The 22700-nt window shown below is 34.3% G+C and overlaps 1 protein-coding gene across 3 annotated transcripts in view; it reads left to right on the top strand.

Annotated features, from left to right (window-relative positions):
* The window catches only part of LOC124367006, a 65501-nt gene that overhangs the window by 15970 nt on the left and 26831 nt on the right, over nt 1–22700 (top strand). For all 3 annotated transcript variants that reach the window (XM_046823666.1, XM_046823667.1, XM_046823668.1), the window contains exons 4-6: nt 2471–2573; nt 5469–5540; nt 10890–11050. In XM_046823666.1, the coding sequence (XP_046679622.1) occupies nt 2471–2573; nt 5469–5540; nt 10890–11050 (336 nt within the window). The remainder of the gene's footprint in view (nt 1–2470; nt 2574–5468; nt 5541–10889; nt 11051–22700) is intronic.

The raw sequence follows: 22700 nt of genomic DNA, 5'->3' as shown, positions 1-22700 counted from the left end.
ATATGAAATTTATTGAATAAATTTCATAACTACACATATTTTAAAATCTTTCACATCACCCTTCATTCAGCTCCCACATCTTTTAGCTCTGACTTACGTTGGTTGCTGTGTTCTAGGAACTCACTCACGAAATAAAATGCGTTTGCTGTTAAATATTCTTTCAAACACTTTTTTAAATTTTGCTTCATTTATGATGAATTTTATTTTTTTTTTGTAAACAATCTATAATTCTGACACCCATCTCAGATGGGAGATGGCTATGAAGCTGTAGCCTGCATTGAGCAACTAATTAATTGAGTAATTTTCTCTTGCTCTTGTATTATAACCATGGACATCCCTGCCCTGCAGCAGTGTGCAACTGAAATGACAGAATATGCTCATCTCAAGCATATACATCACAGGCAATGTCAGTAAACAAAGAAAACAAGACAGAGGACAGAAAACAGTCGAGTTGATACCGAGGGATTTAGTGGGATATGTTTCAACCAATGATTTTGTCACCAATCATTTCCGATGGTAGTATTTATTTAAAATTTTCTTGCTATTAAATACCATGTTGGTTGATTTGGATTTTTTGGTCACCAAATATATTTTTTCAAGATACTGAATACAACTATTAAATTCCATGTAAGCTGGTAGTTCTACTAGGGCTTTTGATTTAGCCTTCTATATAACATCATTAACGTCATTTACATGTAGCAAAAATAAAATAATATTTGTTCCAAGGATTGAACCCTGTGAAACCCGATACTTTAACTCGGATAATCGGGACTATTCACCCAAAACCTGAACTTGCTGACTACAATCAGAGGGATAGGATTACAGCCAATTTAGGAGGATTCCTCTAATTCCATAATTATACAACTTATCAAATAGAATTGCGTGATCTACTTTATCAAAAGCCGTTGACATGTCCAGAAATACACTAAGTACTGTATCATGTGCCTCTAAGCATTCAGTTACAATTTCAATTTGACTATTGATTGTGTCAATGGTAATCAATCCCTTTCTGAAACCAAACTGTCGTTTTGCTAATATTTAGTTTTTATCCAGAAAATGTATTAACTGATTAAAAAATAACTTCTCAAAAACTTTACTCAATGGTGGCAAAATAGATATAGGTCTGTAATTGCTTGATTTGGCAAAATAGATATAGGTCTGTAATTGCTTGATTTTAAGAAATCACCGGTTTTGAAAATAGGAATGATTTTAGCTAGTTTCAAAAAAGATGAAAATTTCCCTTCAGCAAAGAACAGATTTAAAGCTGCTGTAATAGGTTCAAAAAATGTATCATAGCATTGTTTTAACAGCCACACATAGAACATCTGCAGACCTTTTTCTTTTTATGACCACCTAAACATCCATTGTGGTTACAGGGGACAAAGCAAAAAAAATATAGGACCACTGTTTACCCGGTGTGAACGTGTTTTGGTAACTGCTTAAGTATATCAGACAATATTTGTGACAATATCAAAGTACTCGCAAAAAACGTTAGCCACATTGGTCGGTTTACTATATAACTTATTTCCTTCTTTCAGTTCAATCTGATGTTGATATGACTTTGTTTTATTTTTGTCAATTATAAATTCCCATACCGTTTTAGAAATATCAAAATTTTTAATATGTTTTTGGATGTTATAAGATTTTGCTGCTTTTATTACTTTAGGATAAATTTTCCTGTAATGTTTATCAAATTCAAGATCATTGTTATTTTTAGAATAGTTGGTTTATTTTGACAGTCTTTTAAAATGTTCTCTGGATACTAAAATTCATTTTGTAATCCAGTTATTTCTTTTTTGTTTTTGATTATTTTTAATTTTTTTAATGGACATGAAATATTTAAATAACATTTTTTTAATCATAGAATTTTGAAAATCTTTCCTCCGCAGCCGTAAAATTATAGACAGGTTCCCAGTCTTCCTTTTGTAAAAACCTGATCAATGTTTTAAAATTTCAAAGTTGAGTGTCTCTCACCAAATTCACCACCAGTTCAACATGAAATATTAATGCAAAGTATCAATTTTGGTGATTTCTAAAAAAGTGTCGATATCTTGGAAATACCAAGGTCAATTTTTACCAAGGTCATGTTTTGTTGTTTGAACTATACATTAGCTAACTCATTATTCCTTGAAAGATTATCGTTGACACTCTGTATAATTAAAATTATATATTTAAATAGCATTATGGTGGTATTATTTACAGATGTGTGCGCTAAAAAGAGCTTGACATAATAATGGTTTGGTAATTTAAATTTATTTTAATTAATTATATATCTTATAATTATTAAATTTTTTAACTGTATATGACCAAACCAGTGCAACATTGACAAAGCTTACAAATTATATTTTTTAAACATTCTTATTTTTTATATTGAGCATTTATTTTTTATCAGTTACAAAAAATTTCATGATCTGAAACTAAAATTATATTAAATTTCTGTAGGCACAATTCAACTTATATCATGTTACAGGAGCCATTTAACTTAGAGTATGATATGAGCAAACTGCCACCTTCTGTCAGGACCTACGTTCTCCTGAAGGGTGTCACAGAAAATGAAATTTACGAGTTCTCAGGTAAGTTTATTGTGAATATATTTATTTATCAAAACAGTTTCATTTTAAAATTTAGTCAAGTTGTCTAAGAATTGGCGAAAGGACTGTGCTTTGTACAAAAATTGTTCTTTTAAATATATATCTCAACTAAGTTTATTGGCCAGCTTGTAAGGAAATCTGCGGCAGGGGGGCTTGAATTCTCTACAAGAGTTTATTTGCCGTGGATAACTCAGCATACTATTGGCTAGGATCGTTCCAGGGTTCATACAACTGCAATGTTCTAAACGAGGTTCTGGTTTTGGTTTTAAAGGAATGCTCAGATTTTACTATTGCCAAACTAACTGTCTTTGAGTAAATGATTCATCATAGTGTTAGAGAAAGGGATAGGATCGAGGAATGGGGTCGAGAAAGAAGGTGAGTTTCAGTTGTCAACCTAAATCACAATCCCAATTCCCCAAAGCCTACACTGAAATCCGAAAACGCGGTATAATACTGTTAACCCTTTGCACTCCGCGGTCCGACATATCGGACATCGTAGTTTAGGCTAAAAACTCCGCGGTCCGAAATATCGGACATCGCAGTTTAGGCCATAAACTCCGACGTCCGATATGTCGGACCGTTGATAAGTCGCGTTTACTGGCTACATAAATGATCCAAATGCACCTAATTTGCGATATACGCAATCTGGGATAGTTATAGATTATAACGATGTACGGTAGTAAACTTTGATACTCTATGTTTTTTTTTTTGTAATGAATAATGCAACATCACTTTCTATGACGTATCAGCTGAAGTCAGGATATCAGCTGGCTTGTGTATTGCTTTGTTCGCTGTGAGTTCGTGCTTTGTTTGCTGTGAGTTCGTGTTTCAGATAACCTCTTTTTCAGTGGATAAATCGTTTTCAATATAATTAGTGTTTTATATTGTTTATAAACAGTATAAAATAAGTGTTCAGTATATCACAGACATTTCACGATTTGTAGAATTTGACACCAATTGATAAAGTGCCCATAACTTTTTGGATTTTCGAGGTAAGTTCATAAAATTTTGAGTGTAGATACATAGTTAGATAAGAATTCCAAAAATAATAACAGTTTATAGGGGGTCAATGTAATTTTAGTCAGTTATAAGAGCTGAAAGTGAAATTTTATAAATATTTTTACATAAATATATATAAAAAAATTAAAAAAAAAAAAACAAGATTTTTGGATCAGCATTTTTTATGTTCTTTTATATGCAGAAACTTATAACAAACAAAACAAAACAAAATTGTTGGCTTTATGTACTAAAATAAAAAAGTTATGATTTTTTTATGAAACCCTTACACTTTTGATCAAATGGCATTGGAGTTTTTCGCTAGTACACTTGCAATAGCCACTGGAGTTTTTGGCAGTGACACAAAATTTCACTCCGGAGTGCAAAGGGTTAATGGTTTGATAAATAACCAAGTAATTTGGGTTCATAACAGCAATGACTATTCCGGGAAACTCGCTATTACGATGCTGATTGATATGCTACTAATATAAAAAATAAATGAAAATTATTATAAAGTAGTGCTCAATATTATGAAAGCGTAAAAGCCACAAAATAAATAATACCTATATTGTATGTATGCACCATGTATATACATTGTATGTAGTTCCTGACTGTTCCCTCATTTGAAGATGCCTCTTAACCCATTGAGGAAGTCTTTATTGAGGCTTCTGCAGGACCGGTAACATCAATTAAATTGTGCAAAAATCCTAGACTGGTTAAAGGTTTCTAAAACAAAATCTACAAAAGATAGAGCAATATTGCAATGACCCTTGTCTTTACATTAAAATCTTAATTTAATTTAATTGTACACATAATTTTTTATTTTTAAAAAAGAAACATTTTTATTATTGTCTTGTTACTTTCTAACTAACTTTAACATTCTTTACCTTAAATATGACAGTGTTTTTTTACATAAATAAACACTTTCATGCATAATAATAAATAAGCTCTAAAATAATAAGCTCAAAAATAAAATAGAGGGAAATATTATGATTAATGTTTTTTATGATTTTGCTGGAAATTTGCTCAAACTTCTTGTTTCCTATGAGAGTCAGATTTTTTATTCCCTGTACACAAAAGTACTTTACAACCATTAAAACATACTGTATAGTTTTAAAATAATCCAAAGAACCTTCATCTTGATGTTCAAGTTCTTCATCCTCGCACAAACTGTGAATCGGCAAACAGTGTTTGAGCTCAGGAAATATTTACATCTTCCATCACAATCACTGATATCAGAATTGCACTCATAATCACTGTCTAATAAAAAAGCACCAACAGAATCCTGCAGTTCTTTACAACCATTATAATCAATCAAACAACTAAACGAAAACAAACAACACACCTACCTCGCATTTAGCAGCTGACCAACGAAAATAATGACGAAACGTTCCAACAAACAGGTGGTCAATTCAGTGTTGCCAGTAACAAAACGAAATGAAATACATCTTCTTCTTAGTAAAGTAACCAGTAAAGACTATGCCAATGATATTTGTCAGTTTTTCAGAACTAGAACGGCCCATAATAATAAAGAGTGGTTAAACATAGACTACGTAACCAGTGTGTGGCTCAGCATTTAGTCCGTGACCGCTCTGCACGTAACTAATGCATACGTCTTTCCAACGTGTTAACCCGATATAAGACCAGGGATGATACACTACAAAACATGATGACTCAACTGAAGTTCAATTAGAGAAGGCCTATAAAGATTTGCTTCCAAAGATGGCAGGAGAAATGTAATGTGTTTGAAATCTCTAGGGCATTATTTTTAAGGAGCCTTTTGTTGCAGTATGTTATTGGAAATAATCTCCCAGATTAGGTCTAGACATTTGTCTAGATGACTGTTATTCTGACCAGTCTGAAGCATCAGGTGTGTTGCAGGTGCCAGAGTTGCTTATGTGGACGAGAAGAACCATATTTTAATCCAAGCTACGACTCAAAAGTCAGTGAACAGTAAGTATTGGTCGTTTTATTTAAGGTTTTTACTTATGCCGTATTGTGATATTTAATTTTCAGTAGAAATGACACATTGCATTTAATATTATCTGGAGTACATTATAAAACACAGTTTATTTATCAGTTAATTTTATTGCATCAAAAACTTTGCATTTATTCATTTGTATAAAAAAACTATTAAAGTCAGGGGTTGATGTTTTTAATCAAGCACTTGTAGACTGTAATTAAAACAGTTATTATCACTTTGTAAAACTTCACATTTCATTTAATGTTTGGGTCGACCAGTACAGCGTCTGTCCCGCCATACTAAGGATTAGCACACGTCCTGCCCTGTAATGCCTCGTTATTCATTTACTCAATAGCCAATTAACTATTACACCTAATTTTCACTGCATCATAAAGCAATATAAAGTTATATTTTCTAGAAAAAAACATTAAAAATTCTTATTTGTTTTTTCTTTACATTATAAAGAAAAAACAAATGCAAAACATGTTGTTTTAGAGCAAAACAAGAATGCAATTTTTGTTCTAATGTTTTTGGGTTCGGTTTGTAAATAACTTTCATAATTTATTATTAAAATATGCTGACTGAAATAATTAACCCATTATTTTTCAATTTATATAGTAAGGCCAATTTTTTAGTACCTGGGTGTAATCATTGATAGAGTCCTGAACTGGGGACCCCATCTGGAAAGGATTATCACTAGAGGGAAATGGTCTTTAATTCAGTGCAGACGTGTAAAAGGTAGGTCTTGGAGACTTAAGCCGAGGTTTTTGTATTGGCTTTATGCCTCCGTGGTTAGACCTGCACTAATGTTTGAGGCTGTTGTTATCTGGTGGCCAAAAACAGAGGCCAAGATGGCGGTAGCTGGCCTGGCTAGCATCCGAAGGTTGGCTTGCCTTGCTATCACTGGAGCTTTTCCAAGTGCGCCGGACGCAGCTCTAGACTGTTGTCTCAACTCGCCCCCTTGGACATTGTCATTCGGACTATGGCAAGGAGGAGTGCCTACTGTCTTCAGGCATGGGAATCACACTGAACATGAGAGAAGGTGGAGGCTGCATCCGGGTCTGAGAATGAGCAGAATGGTACTACAGTCGGCTTCCTCCAGAGTGGTTTCTGACCTTCAGATCAGCGTCTTCTCGAATTATAGGTCTGATTACAGGACATGGTCACCTGAGGAAACATCTTCACAGAGTCAGTATCCTTCAGGAGGATCCGCTCTGTAGAATGTGTGATGAGCAGGATGAAACTGCTGAACACCTGCTCTTTGACTGCCCTGCAATAGCAAGGGAGTGGTATGCCATCGTTAGTAGTCTGGACAATGGTGGTGAATTTCCCCAGGAAGACCTAATCGGTTGAGACTAGTCGGCCTCATGATGTGCTTCAGGGTTTGTTCAAAAGGCCCTTCAGTCTCAAGTGCATATCAGTAGGCCGCCTCATAGAAGAAGAAGAAGAAGGCCAATTTAGGTGATAAACATCTAAGTCTGTGTTTATTTTTTAATAGGTCAAAGCATTTTCTAGAAAAAACTACAATGTCTAACTGGTCCAAGGTTATCGAAATATTTAATTGGTCAAAAAGTATGTCCAATTGGCTCAAAATATTGTTAATTTAGTTTTCTACAAGAAAACGCCCACTTAAAACCAATCAACTACGTAATAAGTGAGCTTGATGCATTTAACTGGAACAATTTTTGGAGCACGAGACTTCCAGCTGGGTTTTTATAGCACCACTACTCACAGGTGGCCCAAGTCTAATTCCACGGACACCAAAAGGTTAATTTATAGATAAACTGAAAAAATTTAAACCTATATAAATTTATAGAATAGATTAGTTCTACCAATTGTAGGCAGTACAGTGAACCATTGACAAAAATTAATTTGTTTAAAACTAATTTGGGTACTTTGGGATTATACCGACCACACCCAGACACGAATCGTTATTTGACATTTTGCTTCTACTGATTACTAGATTAGCGTAGAACAATATTTCGTCAATATAAAACAGGAATTGTCTTATCGCAAACCCCTCCCCACCCTCAGACAGAGGTCAAAGTCGAGCGGTCTAGTAGATAACGTGATTGCAGAGTCTCGCCACCCGTTCAGCTGGTACGTCGCTTTGTTATACTTCCGTGTTTTACCTCTACTTGTTTTTATTCTTGATCACACTCCGCCACCCAAAATGCGAGTGCCTCCGGCCATCAGCGAAAGAAAAACATCCCTCGAGATAGTACCTATCAGTAAAATATCAAATTCTAGAGGGGCTGATCAGAAATATAAATTGAATTGTAATGGAAAGGCAATTATGTGCCGTGCAAATCATGTGATGCCGCGCCCTGCCCTAATCGGGATTCTTGAGAAAGATAAGATAACAGCGACAACAATACCGATCACAATACCTGGAAATGTTTGTAATTTTGTAATTAAACAGTTGTTTTTTCGTTCTATCATGTTTGTTTCTATAAATTTATATTTTTGTGTTCTTCATACTGGTGTGGTCGGTATAATCCCAAAGTACCCTAATTTGTTTAATCCTGTCCATTTATCAAACTTAACCTAAATAGTGCATTTGACTACGAGTACAAAATTGGTCATGCTATCACAAATAATTTTTAATACTAAACGAAAATATATCAATTTGACGTACCATTGAAAATGTCCATTCTAATGATGTCCAAAGTTATAATTCAGTTCACTTATATTTTATCAATGTGTTTCTTGCCTAATACAATATATCAATTTGACGTACCATTGAAAATGTCCATTCTAATGATGTCCAAAGTTATAATTCAGTTCACTTATATTTTATCAATGTGTTTCTTGCCTAATACAATATATCAATTTGACGTACCATTGAAAATGTCCATTCTAATGATGTCCAAAGTTATAATTCAGTTCACTTATATTTTATCAATGTGTTTCTTGCCTAATACAATATATCAATTTGACGTACCATTGAAAATGTCCATTCTAATGATGTCCAAAGTTATAATTCAGTTCACTTATATTTTATCAATGTGTTTCTTGCCTAATACAATATATCAATTTGACGTACCATTGAAAATGTCCATTCTAATGATGTCCAAAGTTATAATTCAGTTCACTTATATTTTATCAATGTGTTTCTTGCCTAATACAATGATACAATGGAATACTGAAGGACCCAACAGAAGGTAATGATACAAATACAACCAATACAACAAAGTAACTTTGTGTTACTATATTACACAATGTCACACGGTTGTACTCTGTTTATTCTGTGATTTTCTCATTGCCTACATGGTTACCCATACAACCAATACAACAAAGTAACTTTGTGTTACTATATTACACAATGTCACACGGTTGTACTCTGTTTATTCTGTGATTTTCTCATTGCCTACATGGTTACCCATACAACCAATGTAAAAATGTTATAATTTTATTTTGATCTTTAATTATGAACTTTTGACACCAAAATCATTACGGTTCTTCCTTGAACCAAGAGGACTCATGTACCAAGTTTCAAGTCTGCAGGACCTTTCTATAAAGACTTCTTGCACGGACATGCAGAGAGACGACAAATGGTTTTAGAAGGACCTCACGGATCCTTAATAATACATATGAATACTTCAGATATATATTGAAATGTGTTATTTTGTTTGTTTTTTTACTGTACAAATTATCCATAGTTATATTTATGGGTACTTTTTTTATGTTTTAAGTATTGCAGGTAAGCTAAAAATTCACTACTATGGTTCAGTTCAACATGGCTTTCGTACCAATAAATCTACAACTTCTGCCGTTACAGAAATAGTCGTTAAAGCACTTCATGCTTTTGAACAAAAGGAGTCAGTTGCTTTAACACTCATTGATTTAAGTAAGGCGTTCGATTGCGTGAATCATGGCATCCTCCTCGACAAACTTAAGATCTATGGTATATCAGAAAATTCCATTAATATATTGCAGTCATATCTATCGAATAGAGTACAATATGTTTCTGTTCAAGCTCAGCAGTCTACCACTCTTTCTGTGGCCACAGGTGTACCACAGGGTTCAGTTTTAGGACCATTCTTATTCATCATTTTTATAAATGATCTGCCCTCTAATGTGTTGTCTAACATTGTTATTTATGCTGATGACACCACTCTTTTTTCATCTAATAAGCAGTTGAATACTCTGAAAGAAAACATGGATGCATCTCACAGCTTGGCTTTAAATTGGTTCACTTCTAATAGACTGATATGTAATCAGGAGAAAACGCAAAATCTGCTTCTCAGCTTATCTGAAAATTATGAAGATCAATCTGTAAAATTGTTGGGTTTTCATCTTGACAGCAAGCTTAATTGGAAATCACACATTGACCATGTATGTAGAAAAATATCTAGAGTCTTGTATCTAATGTGGAAACTGAGGGATTTTGTTAGCTGTGAATATTTGAGAGTGGCATATTTTGCCTTTTTTCAATCACACATTTCCTATGGCATTGTTTTGTGGGGTCACTCCAATGCTGTGAATGATATTCTTCTCATTCAAAAAAAAGTAGTTAGAACCATCAGTGGAAGCAGCTCTCTAGAACATTGCAAACCACTTTTTATCAATCTCAAATTCATGACAGTTATTAACCTTTACATTTTTCATATACTAGTCTATACAAAATTACAAATTACAGATTTCAATACCAGACAAGATTTTCATCAACACAATACCAGGGGTAAAAACAAATTAGATCTCCCTCAGCACAGGCTAGTCAAAACCGGCAACTCTTTTAAATTCAATTGCATAACTTTTTATAATAAGCTGCCTGCATCTGCTACAATGACTCCTTTCAATATTTTTAAACTAAAGATAAGTAACTGGCTCATATGCAATCCATTCTACTCTTTAAAAGAATTTTTAGATTCTGACATAAATATCATTTTTTGATTAGTTTGATTTGTAGATTTCTGATTTTTCTATACTGTATTAGCTATAACGTAATTAACAAACCATGTGCACACTCTTCATAGATTATATTAAACCTGTTACTTGGTCATAAAATTAGTATAATTATAGTACAATATTGTAATAACTAATTTTGTTGTTGTAAATATCAGTGCTGTATATTTTGACGATGCCTATTTCATATTGTTGTGACCAATGGCTAATAAACTTCTTGATTCTTGATTCTTGATTCTTGAGTTACATCATAGCTTTAAATAGAAATTATTATACAGTGACAATAAAACAGGTTGTAAAAACACTCTGAGCCAGGACAAAGAATTTGTATGCTGTTTTATATTTGGAGTATTTATTAGATACGTTAAATAAGAATTTTATTTGTAATTATTTATAAATTGTCTTAAAAGTGAATTGAACTTCTGTTACAGTGGCTATCAGTTTAATTGTAGCACTGATAAAGGAAGGGTTTGACTCATTGCTAGTGCAGAGAACGAAAACGGAAGTTGAAACAGAACCAGGTTTGGAGAGCAATATACCTACGTTAGTTAAGGAAAATAGCCAAGGAGAGACTACAACAGAACCAGCAAAGGTTGGTTTAAGTGCTGTTTTTGTTCAAGATAGTATTTGTTTGACCCTTCCAGGAGTAATGGTATCATGAACATTAACGATGGTGTTGTAGAAAAGTAATGTTTTAAAAATAAAATTGGTTCCCAAAAGTAAATAAGAGTTTTTCTGTATGAAGGAAACAGGATTTTTCCGGACATTTGCCATCGATTTCAGTGAAACAAGAAAACAGTAACACTACGTTTCGAGATCTGCAATCTGATCTCTTCTTCAGGTAAAGAACTAACCTAACACATAATTACAAACTAGGTTAAAATAAACAAATCTTACTAAAGCGTTGTGGCACGCCTAAGTCAGGAATCACAACCTACATGTTGTTGTCAACTTCACTAACACTAAAAGACATGCACTTAATACAAAACTATACAAAACACTAATCATTAAAACTAAAACTACGGAATATAGGTCACAATACGTCTTCACTCGTCTACTAACCACCTACGACTGACCAGAAGGGACTAGCCAATGGCAATCGTGACGGCTGGCTAAAACAAGATGGCGGAAATACAAGGGAAGGGGAACAGGAATGGGCCCTTTCGTTATTATTGGTTTCATGCGAGATGAACTTCTTAAAACCATATTGTGACTCCGCATTGGTTTATTACTAATATCCGATCCGTTTGATACTTTTGGTTTTCTCTTTTGTTCATTTTTTAGAATTGGCAACCAAAGCGGCCTAATCTCGACTGATGGTTGACTGATTGGTTGGTCTGCCAATTTAATGTATGTTGCCTCAATTAATTTCCTTTTGAAGAAATGTGGTTCCCGATGTATTATGTGGGCTTCATCCCAATTCATATGATGGTCTTCGGGACCAACAATGGTGTGCAATTTTGACTTTTCTGTGAAACCCTTTTCTCGTAGTTTTCTTTGTGTTCTTTTATCCTTACGTTTTAGTGGTCTTTTTGTCTCGCCTATGTATTCCCTATTGCAGCTACATTTTATACTGTAAACACAGTTTTTTGGAATCCTGTGTGCCATTTTTTGGTTTTGTTTTTACGAGACTTTGTCTAAGAGTGTGTGTGTGTTTTAAACGCGGTTCTAATGTTGTACTTTCTACCTACTCTTCTAATTTTTCTTTCTCCGATAATCCCGGCACATAAGGGATTGACATAAACGCAAATTTATCACAATTCTGTTTTTTCTGACTCAGGAATGATTCTTCTGGTTCGTTTGCACTTATTAATTACTAATTGAGGGTATCCATTGCTTCTGAGATCCGATTCAATTTTCTTAAATTCTTCTTTTAGTCCATCTTTATCTGAGCACAAGCTCTTTGCTCTATCAAACAACGAGTAGGCTACTCCTTCTTTGACAGATTTTTGATGGTTTGGATTGATAATTTAAATATTTTCCTGTGTGTGTTATCTTTCGAAAAACAGTTGTCTTAAGGACATCCCTATCTCTTAATACACACACACATCCAAAAAGGGAAGCTTGTTTTGGACTTCCACTTCCATTGTGAGGCGGATGGAAGGAGAAATACTATTAATGTGATTCAAAAAATTATTTAATTTAATGTCTCCATGAGAAAAAATAACAAAGGTATCATCCACATACCTCCACCAAATCTTCGGTTTGAACTGAGCTGAAAGCCAAAGCTTTTCGCTCGAATTCCTCCATAAAGATATTGGCGAAAATAGGAGACAGTGGAGAACCCATTGCCATCCCCTCATCTTGACGGTAAATTTTACCCTCTAACTCAAAATAATTGCATTGAGTGGCATAGTTCTAAACAGTTCCATAATTACTGGCACGGGAAGTTTAGTTCTATCCTTTAATGTTTGGTCTTCTTTGAGACGTGATTTAATAATTCCGAGAGTTTCTGGAACTGGTACATTTGTAAATAGACTTTCGACATCAAAAACTTACCAGTTTGTCAGTTTTCAGTCAACTTTAGGGATTTTGACTTCTCTACGAAATCCCTGGAATTTTTGATGAAAGAGTCAGTTTTTTCCTACCAATGGCGTTAAGATGTCCAAGAGGACTTTAGACAATTCCCTGCAAGGTGAATCACGAGAACTAATGATGGGCCGAAGAGGGATGGTAGGTTTGTGGATTTTGGGAAGGCCATACATATGGGGGATTTTTTGAGTGGTGAGGAGTTAAATTTAGATCTAAATTTATCTGAAAAAAATTCTTTATGTTTTCTTAAGGTGTTTGCTACTTTGCGTTCAAATGAATCAGTCGGGTCTTTATTTAAAACTGTATATTTGCCAGTATTTAAAGTTTCCGCAATCTTTTCTTTATACGCTAACTGAGTCAAGTACCACAGTAGCGTTGCCTTTGTCGGCAGGTAAGATTTTTGACCGTGTCGTCTTTCCAAGGATCGACCTGGCCCTTTTTCTCCTCTATTGTCAAATTGGGTTTTGTGGGGAGGTTATGTCCGGAAAAATCCTGTTTCCTTCACAATCCTTCCATCGTCAAAAATAACCTTTAAACAAAGAGTTTTCTGTATATTATAAGAGTTAAAGTCACACAAACATTGATAAATTTAAAGTTCATGTGATTTACAGATCAGTTGAATTGTTTTTATATCAGAAATCTGTATATGAAAGGCCTTAAATCATGGGAAGATACACTACGGTACAGTACAGTTACAGCATTCAAACTTGTATTCCTCTGGTGTTCACGAGATTTACAGATCAGTTGAATTGTTTTTATATCAGAAATCTGTATATGAAAGGCCTTAAATCATGGGAAGATACACTACGGTACAGTACAGTTACAGCATTCAAACTTGTATTCCTATGGTGTTTACGAGATTTACAGATCAGTTGAATTGTTTTTATATCAGAAATCTGTATATGAAAGGCCTTAAATCATGGGAAGATACACTACGGTACAGTACAGTTACAGCATTCAAACTTGTATTCCTATGGTGTTCACGAGATTTACAGATCAGTTGAATTGTTTTTATATCAGAAATCTGTATATGAAAGGCCTTAAATCATGGGAAGATACACTACGGTACAGTACAGTTACAGCATTCAAACTTGTATTCCTATGGTGTTTACGAGATTTACAGATCAGTTGAATTGTTTTTATATCAGAAATCTGTATATGAAAGGCCTTAAATCATGGGAAGATACACTACGGTACAGTACAGTTACAGCATTCAAACTTGTATTCCTATGGTGTTTACGAGATTTACAGATCAGTTGAATTGTTTTTATATCAGAAATCTGTATATGAAAGGCCTTAAATCATGGGAAGATACACTACGGTACAGTACAGTTACAGCATTCAAACTTGTATTCCTATGGTGTTTACGAGATTTACAGATCAGTTGAATTGTTTTTATATCAGAAATCTGTATATGAAAGGCCTTAAATCATGGGAAGATACACTACGGTACAGTACAGTTACAGCATTCAAACTTGTATTCCTATGGTGTTTACGAGATTTACAGATCAGTTGAATTGTTTTTATATCAGAAATCTGTATATGAAAGGCCTTAAATCATGGGAAGATACACTACGGTACAGTACAGTTACAGCATTCAAACTTGTATTCCTCTGGTGTTCACGAGATTTACAGATCAGTTGAATTGTATCTTGTATCTTGTATCTTGTAATTGTTTTTATATCAGAAATCTGTATATGAAAGGCCTTAAATCATGGGAAGATACACTACGGTACAGTACAGTTACAGCATTCAAACTTGTATTCCTATGGTGTTTACGAGATTTACAGATCAGTTGAATTGTTTTTATATCAGAAATCTGTATATGAAAGGCCTTAAATCATGGGAAGATACACTACGGTAAAGTACAGTTACAGCATTCAAACTTGTATTCCTATGGTGTTTACGAGATTTACAGATCAGTTGAATTGTTTTTATATCAGAAATCTGTATGTGAAAGGCCTTAAATCATGGGAAGATACTCGTACACTGCGGTACAGTACAGTTACAGCATTCAAACTTGTATTCCTATGGTGTTTACGAGATTTACAGATCAGTTGAATTGTTTTTATATCAGAAATCTGTATATGAAAGGCCTTAAATCATGGGAAGATACACTACGGTAAAGTACAGTTACAGCATTCAAACTTGTATTCCTATGGTGTTTACGAGATTTCATGTAGCTTTGCTTTTGCGTTTCCTTGTTTGACATGTAGAAGCCAGAAGTGGGTGGATACCTCCAGTTTACAAAAGATCAGTTGAATTGTTTTTATATCAGAAATCTGTATATGAAAGGCCTTAAATCATGGGAAGATACACTACGGTACAGTACAGTTACAGCATTCAAACTTGTATTCCTATGGTGTTTACGAGATTTACAGATCAGTTGAATTGTTTTTATATCAGAAATCTGTATATGAAAGGCCTTAAATCATGGGAAGATACACTACGGTAAAGTACAGTTACAGCATTCAAACTTGTATTCCTATGGTGTTTACGAGATTTACAGATCAGTTGAATTGTTTTTATATCAGAAATCTGTATATGAAAGGCCTTAAATCATGGGAAGATACACTACGGTACAGTACAGTTACAGCATTCAAACTTGTATTCCTCTGGTGTTTACGAGATTTACAGATCAGTTGAATTGTTTTTATATCAGAAATCTGTATATGAAAGGCCTTAAATCATGGGAAGATACACTACGGTACAGTACAGTTACAGCATTCAAACTTGTATTCCTCTGGTGTTTACGAGATTTACAGATCAGTTGAATTGTTTTTATATCAGAAATCTGTATATGAAAGGCCTTAAATCATGGGAAGATACACGTACACTGTGGTACAGTACAGTTACAGCATTCAAACTTGTATTCCTATGGTGTTTACGAGATTTACAGATCAGTTGAATTGTTTTTATATCAGAAATCTGTATATGAAAGGCCTTAAATCATGGGAAGATACACTACGGTAAAGTACAGTTACAGCATTCAAACTTGTATTCCTCTGGTGTTCACGAGATTTACAGATCAGTTGAATTGTTTTTATATCAGAAATCTGTATATGAAAGGCCTTAAATCATGGGAAGATACTCGTACACTGTGGTACAGTACAGTTACAGCATTCAAACTTGTATTCCTATGGTGTTTACGAGATTTACAGATCAGTTGAATTGTTTTTATATCAGAAATCTGTATATGAAAGGCCTTAAATCATGGGAAGATACACTACGGTAAAGTACAGTTACAGCATTCAAACTTGTATTCCTATGGTGTTTACGAGATTTACAGATCAGTTGAATTGTTTTTATATCAGAAATCTGTATATGAAAGGCCTTAAATCATGGGAAGATACACTACGGTAAAGTACAGTTACAGCATTCAAACTTGTATTCCTATGGTGTTTACGAGATTTACAGATCAGTTGAATTGTTTTTATATCAGAAATCTGTATATGAAAGGCCTTAAATCATGGGAAGATACACTACGGTACAGTACAGTTACAGCATTCAAACTTGTATTCCTATGGTGTTTACGAGATTTACAGATCAGTTGAATTGTTTTTATATCAGAAATCTGTATATGAAAGGCCTTAAATCATGGGAAGATACACTACGGTACAGTACAGTTACAGCATTCAAACTTGTATTCCTCTGGTGTTCACGAGATTTACAGATCAGTTGAATTGTTTTTATATCAGAAATCTGTATATGAAAGGCCTTAAATCATGGGAAGATACACTACGGTACAGTACAGTTACAGCATTCAAACTTGTATTCCTATGGTGTTTACGAGATTTACAGATCAGTTGAATTGTTTTTATATCAGAAATCTGTATATGAAAGGCCTTAAATCATGGGAAGATACACTACGGTACAGTACAGTTACAGCATTCAAACTTGTATTCCTATGGTGTTTACGAGATTTACAGATCAGTTGAATTGTTTTTTATATCAGAAATCTGTATGTGAAAGGCCTTAAATCATGGGAAGATACTCGTACACTGCGGTACAGTACAGTTACAGCATTCAAACTTGTATTCCTATGGTGTTTACGAGATTTACAGATCAGTTGAATTGTTTTTATATCAGAAATCTGTATATGAAAGGCCTTAAATCATGGGAAGATACACTACGGTAAAGTACAGTTACAGCATTCAAACTTGTATTCCTATGGTGTTTACGAGATTTCATGTAGCTTTGCTTTTGCGTTTCCTTGTTTGACATGTAGAAGCCAGAAGTGGGTGGATACCTCCAGTTACAAAAGATCAGTTGAATTGTTTTTATATCAGAAATCTGTATATGAAAGGCCTTAAATCATGGGAAGATACACTACGGTACAGTACAGTTACAGCATTCAAACTTGTATTCCTATGGTGTTTACGAGATTTACAGATCAGTTGAATTGTTTTTATATCAGAAATCTGTATATGAAAGGCCTTAAATCATGGGAAGATACACTACGGTAAAGTACAGTTACAGCATTCAAACTTGTATTCCTATGGTGTTTACGAGATTTACAGATCAGTTGAATTGTTTTTATATCAGAAATCTGTATATGAAAGGCCTTAAATCATGGGAAGATACACTACGGTACAGTACAGTTACAGCATTCAAACTTGTATTCCTCTGGTGTTTACGAGATTTACAGATCAGTTGAATTGTTTTTATATCAGAAATCTGTATATGAAAGGCCTTAAATCATGGGAAGATACACTACGGTACAGTACAGTTACAGCATTCAAACTTGTATTCCTATGGTGTTTACGAGATTTACAGATCAGTTGAATTGTTTTTATATCAGAAATCTGTATATGAAAGGCCTTAAATCATGGGAAGATACTCGTACACTGTGGTACAGTACAGTTACAGCATTCAAACTTGTATTCCTATGGTGTTTACGAGATTTACAGATCAGTTGAATTGTTTTTATATCAGAAATCTGTATATGAAAGGCCTTAAATCATGGGAAGATACACTACGGTAAAGTACAGTTACAGCATTCAAACTTGTATTCCTCTGGTGTTCACGAGATTTACAGATCAGTTGAATTGTTTTTATATCAGAAATCTGTATATGAAAGGCCTTAAATCATGGGAAGATACTCGTACACTGTGGTACAGTACAGTTACAGCATTCAAACTTGTATTCCTATGGTGTTTACGAGATTTACAGATCAGTTGAATTGTTTTTATATCAGAAATCTGTATATGAAAGGCCTTAAATCATGGGAAGATACACTACGGTAAAGTACAGTTACAGCATTCAAACTTGTATTCCTATGGTGTTTACGAGATTTACAGATCAGTTGAATTGTTTTTATATCAGAAATCTGTATATGAAAGGCCTTAAATCATGGGAAGATACACTACGGTAAAGTACAGTTACAGCATTCAAACTTGTATTCCTATGGTGTTTACGAGATTTACAGATCAGTTGAATTGTTTTTATATCAGAAATCTGTATATGAAAGGCCTTAAATCATGGGAAGATACACTACGGTACAGTACAGTTACAGCATTCAAACTTGTATTCCTCTGGTGTTTACGAGATTTACAGATCAGTTGAATTGTTTTTATATCAGAAATCTGTATATGAAAGGCCTTAAATCATGGGAAGATACACTACGGTACAGTACAGTTACAGCATTCAAACTTGTATTCCTATGGTGTTTACGAGATTTACAGATCAGTTGAATTGTTTTTATATCAGAAATCTGTATATGAAAGGCCTTAAATCATGGGAAGATACTCGTACACTGTGGTACAGTACAGTTACAGCATTCAAACTTGTATTCCTATGGTGTTTACGAGATTTACAGATCAGTTGAATTGTTTTTATATCAGAAATCTGTATATGAAAGGCCTTAAATCATGGGAAGATACACTACGGTAAAGTACAGTTACAGCATTCAAACTTGTATTCCTCTGGTGTTCACGAGATTTACAGATCAGTTGAATTGTTTTTATATCAGAAATCTGTATATGAAAGGCCTTAAATCATGGGAAGATACTCGTACACTGTGGTACAGTACAGTTACAGCATTCAAACTTGTATTCCTATGGTGTTTACGAGATTTACAGATCAGTTGAATTGTTTTTATATCAGAAATCTGTATATGAAAGGCCTTAAATCATGGGAAGATACACTACGGTAAAGTACAGTTACAGCATTCAAACTTGTATTCCTCTGGTGTTCACGAGATTTACAGATCAGTTGAATTGTTTTTATATCAGAAATCTGTATATGAAAGGCCTTAAATCATGGGAAGATACACTACGGTAAAGTACAGTTACAGCATTCAAACTTGTATTCCTATGGTGTTTACGAGATTTCATGTAGCTTTGCTTTTGCGTTTCCTTGTTTGACATGTAGAAGCCAGAAGTGGATGGATACCTCCAGTTACAAAAGCACCAGTTCAGGCTACTGACATTCTGTTTGTAAGAGGGAGAATTTTACTTTCTGAAGTGCCTTGATCTGTCACTGAAACATAACAGGTCCAGGTTCAACCATTCAAAGTATTACAAAAACTTAGTTATTTAGTGGTAAAATTTGGACAAGAATAATGTCTCTGTTATATTTTAATAGTTGCAATCATTCTGCTGCATCCGGACGGGTTAATTGGTATCAAAATAAAAGAAGTTTCAATTCATTAAGGTGATATTAATACGAAAAAACCTTCATTGACTCATGCTGTGTCGGTGTGGCAGATCCAGTTCACATAACTATATAGCTGAAATGTTCACACAACAGGTCTAGGACTAAATAAGTAAGGTAAAAAATTAATGTGTTTGATGAAAATATTGTTATGCTCAAATTATCAGCTTGTCATTTGGTATTGGAACAAAATAACAGATTTTGTAAACAGTGTTGGGTATTTTTAGTAAACCACAGATGGAGGTTGTATTTAAAGTTTTCTGCTGACTCTCCCAATATTTAGAAAATTGGTAAAATACAAAAGAAAAATTATGTACATAAAATCATATCTCGTATGTGTTTTCTCTTAAAATGTAATCAAACTTTTATAAGATAAATCGAAGTGCTCTAGTTAAGAAGCTTATAGCCTTTGATTAATTTGTTGTGTTCAATATGTAGTTTTAAAGTTCTGAGCTAACTAATTTTGTGAAAAGTGTTAAAAAATAGTAAAAATATTAATTGTAAAGAAACTTAAAGTGGAACTCATCCTAGAGAATTTGATATGAAATATTTTCATTATAAAAAAAGTTGAGGAGGATGAGGAGTGCGTTTATATACATTAAGTGTTTAATATGTAAAGAAAGACAATGTAATACTTTTTAATGTAATTTGTTATTCTTTAAAAGTGTAGAATTTTTTATATACCTAAAATTTTATTTTGCAGTTGTTTCTATATTTAAAAAAATAATTGAGGTTATAAAATGTACACAAGGCAAGTAATTCAATGTGAATAATTTAAGAACTTGTGTGAGAAAATAAACATAGATAAGTAATCACATGTAGGCACCATATAACACATTCTGATTCAAATTAAAATTCCCAGATACAACTAATATAAATCTTATAAATCTCCTTCAAATGTACGTAACATTGAATGTTAAAAAATACTCTTCATTATGAATGATTTTGGTCTGTAATTTTGATATAATAATTTTTTATGATTTGAGGATAGAATATGAAATCTATTTATTACAGACTTGCAGTGTGTATGAGGCATGTTTTTTACATAAGGTCCGTTTTGTTGTTGACAGTAGTAGTTCACGCAAATACCGCAACGAGTGTGTACCGGCATGCCTCGGGATCAACTGGGCTCAGTTTCAGCTCTGTAGTTAACTTGTATGGTTCTGTTCTGTGCTTTCAAAATGTTTAAGACTATCAACTCGCTTACCGTGTGTGAGTTTTACTTAGTGATACGGTTTTGTCGCCAAGGAACCTGCCTGCTGCAAAAATTCAAAGATGGCCGTGATAACGTCTATGATGAGGATCGCTCCAGTTGCCCTTCTTTGTTACAGACGATTTGGTAGTGTCAATTGATGCGAGGATTCGTGTGTGAAGAACACACTTGACAATAACAGGTCTCACAAATTTCCTAATGTGACAAGATCAGTGCTTTACAACATTGTTTCTGAACACCTAAAGTTTAGGAAACTGTGCTCCCGTTGGGTCCCAAAACTCCTAACAGAGGATCACAAAAACCAAAAATTTGAGTGTGTGATGAAGTTCTTGACTCGTTATCACAAAGAAGGTGAAGGCTTCTTGAGTCAGATTGTAACTGGAGACGAAACATGGGTTTCTCGTATCACGCTTGAATCGAAGCAACAATAGACAATAGACAATAGACAATAGACAAATTTCTTTATTACGTGTTCATTAAGAACAGAAATAGGGTCATGAAATACAAGTACAACAAATATTATGTTGTCAGTGTCAATGAACATGGCTGCGCCTCAGGTCATCTTCTCTTGCAGTTATAAATTCTTCCAGCGTGTATGGTTGGCCTGCTCACAAGGAAGTCATGGAGTCGCTTTGAGAGCTGCTCCTTTGAGTTGCTTTATTGGTGTTGGAAGAATGTTCCACAGTTTACGGCCATTGTAGCTTGGACTTTTTCCATACAGGGTTGTGCGATGTATTGGCAGGACATAGTTTTTGGAGTTTCTGTGTTATATTTGTGGTAGTCTTCATTGGTCTGTAGATTTAGCTTGTCAACGTATAAGATAATGTGTAAAATGTATAATGATGTGACTGTTAAGATTCCTAGAGTTTTTTAAAAGCTTGTCTGCAAGCTTTCTTGAGGTCCGAGCTCAGCAAGAATTCGTATAGCTTTTTTTCTGTAGAAGAAGAAGTCTGTTATTGTTATTGGCTGAGGATCCACCCCACACAGCAATTCCATACCTTAAATGCGATTCTACAAGAGCGTGGGTACGTTGTTTTGGCAGCTTCCAGATCACTAACCCATTTGATTCGCCTTAAAGGCATAGATTCCAGTACTGATTCTCTTGCATAGATTATCCACATGTTCTGTCCACGTAAGTTTGTTATCCAGAACAACTCCTAAAAATGTAACAGAATTTTTTGTTGATATATCAAGTATGTTAGGGATAGGGTCTTTTTTTCTGCTGAAATTTACTTGAATTGTTTTGGAGGGGTTTATTGCTAGGTCGTTACTGTTACAATAATTGAGTGCTTTATTAAGTGCGTTTGTAGCTGTTTGCGTGGATTCCCCTGGCTGTGTCATTTTTTGACCAGGAGTGTTGTGTCATCTGCATACATAACACAGGTGGTGTGTTGGTCTTGAACATGTTCGGGAAATCGTTAACAAAGAGCACAAAGAGGACGGGGCCAAGGACCGATCCCTGAGGTACACCACGGTTGACAGGCAGTGGGTTGGACTTGACTGTGGTTTTTTACACCGCAGCTTGTGGTTTGCACCTCGACAATCTGAGAGCGGCCTGTTAAATAGTTCATGAACCAGTTTTTTGCTCCTCCTACTATACCCAAAGATGTTAGCTTTCTTGCAATTATGTCATGTCCTAAGCAATCGAATGCCTTGCTGTAGTCAAGTAGCAGGGCAGTAACATATTGTTCTTTGTCAATTTGAGTAGTAATAAATTCAACAAGGCTGATTATAGCAGACGAAGTTGACCTTTCTTTTAGAAACCCGTGTTGGCTGTTATTTATGAGCTTTTGGTGGTTTAGGATGTGCCATGAGTCTATTTAGGACTACTTTTTCTATAATT

The sequence above is a fragment of the Homalodisca vitripennis genome, chromosome 7 (assembly GCF_021130785.1).
Source record: "Homalodisca vitripennis isolate AUS2020 chromosome 7, UT_GWSS_2.1, whole genome shotgun sequence".
NCBI lineage: Eukaryota > Metazoa > Arthropoda > Insecta > Hemiptera > Cicadellidae > Homalodisca > Homalodisca vitripennis.
The sequence above is the reverse complement of the archived record's forward strand: the minus strand, read 5'-3'. Positions and strand labels throughout refer to the sequence as shown.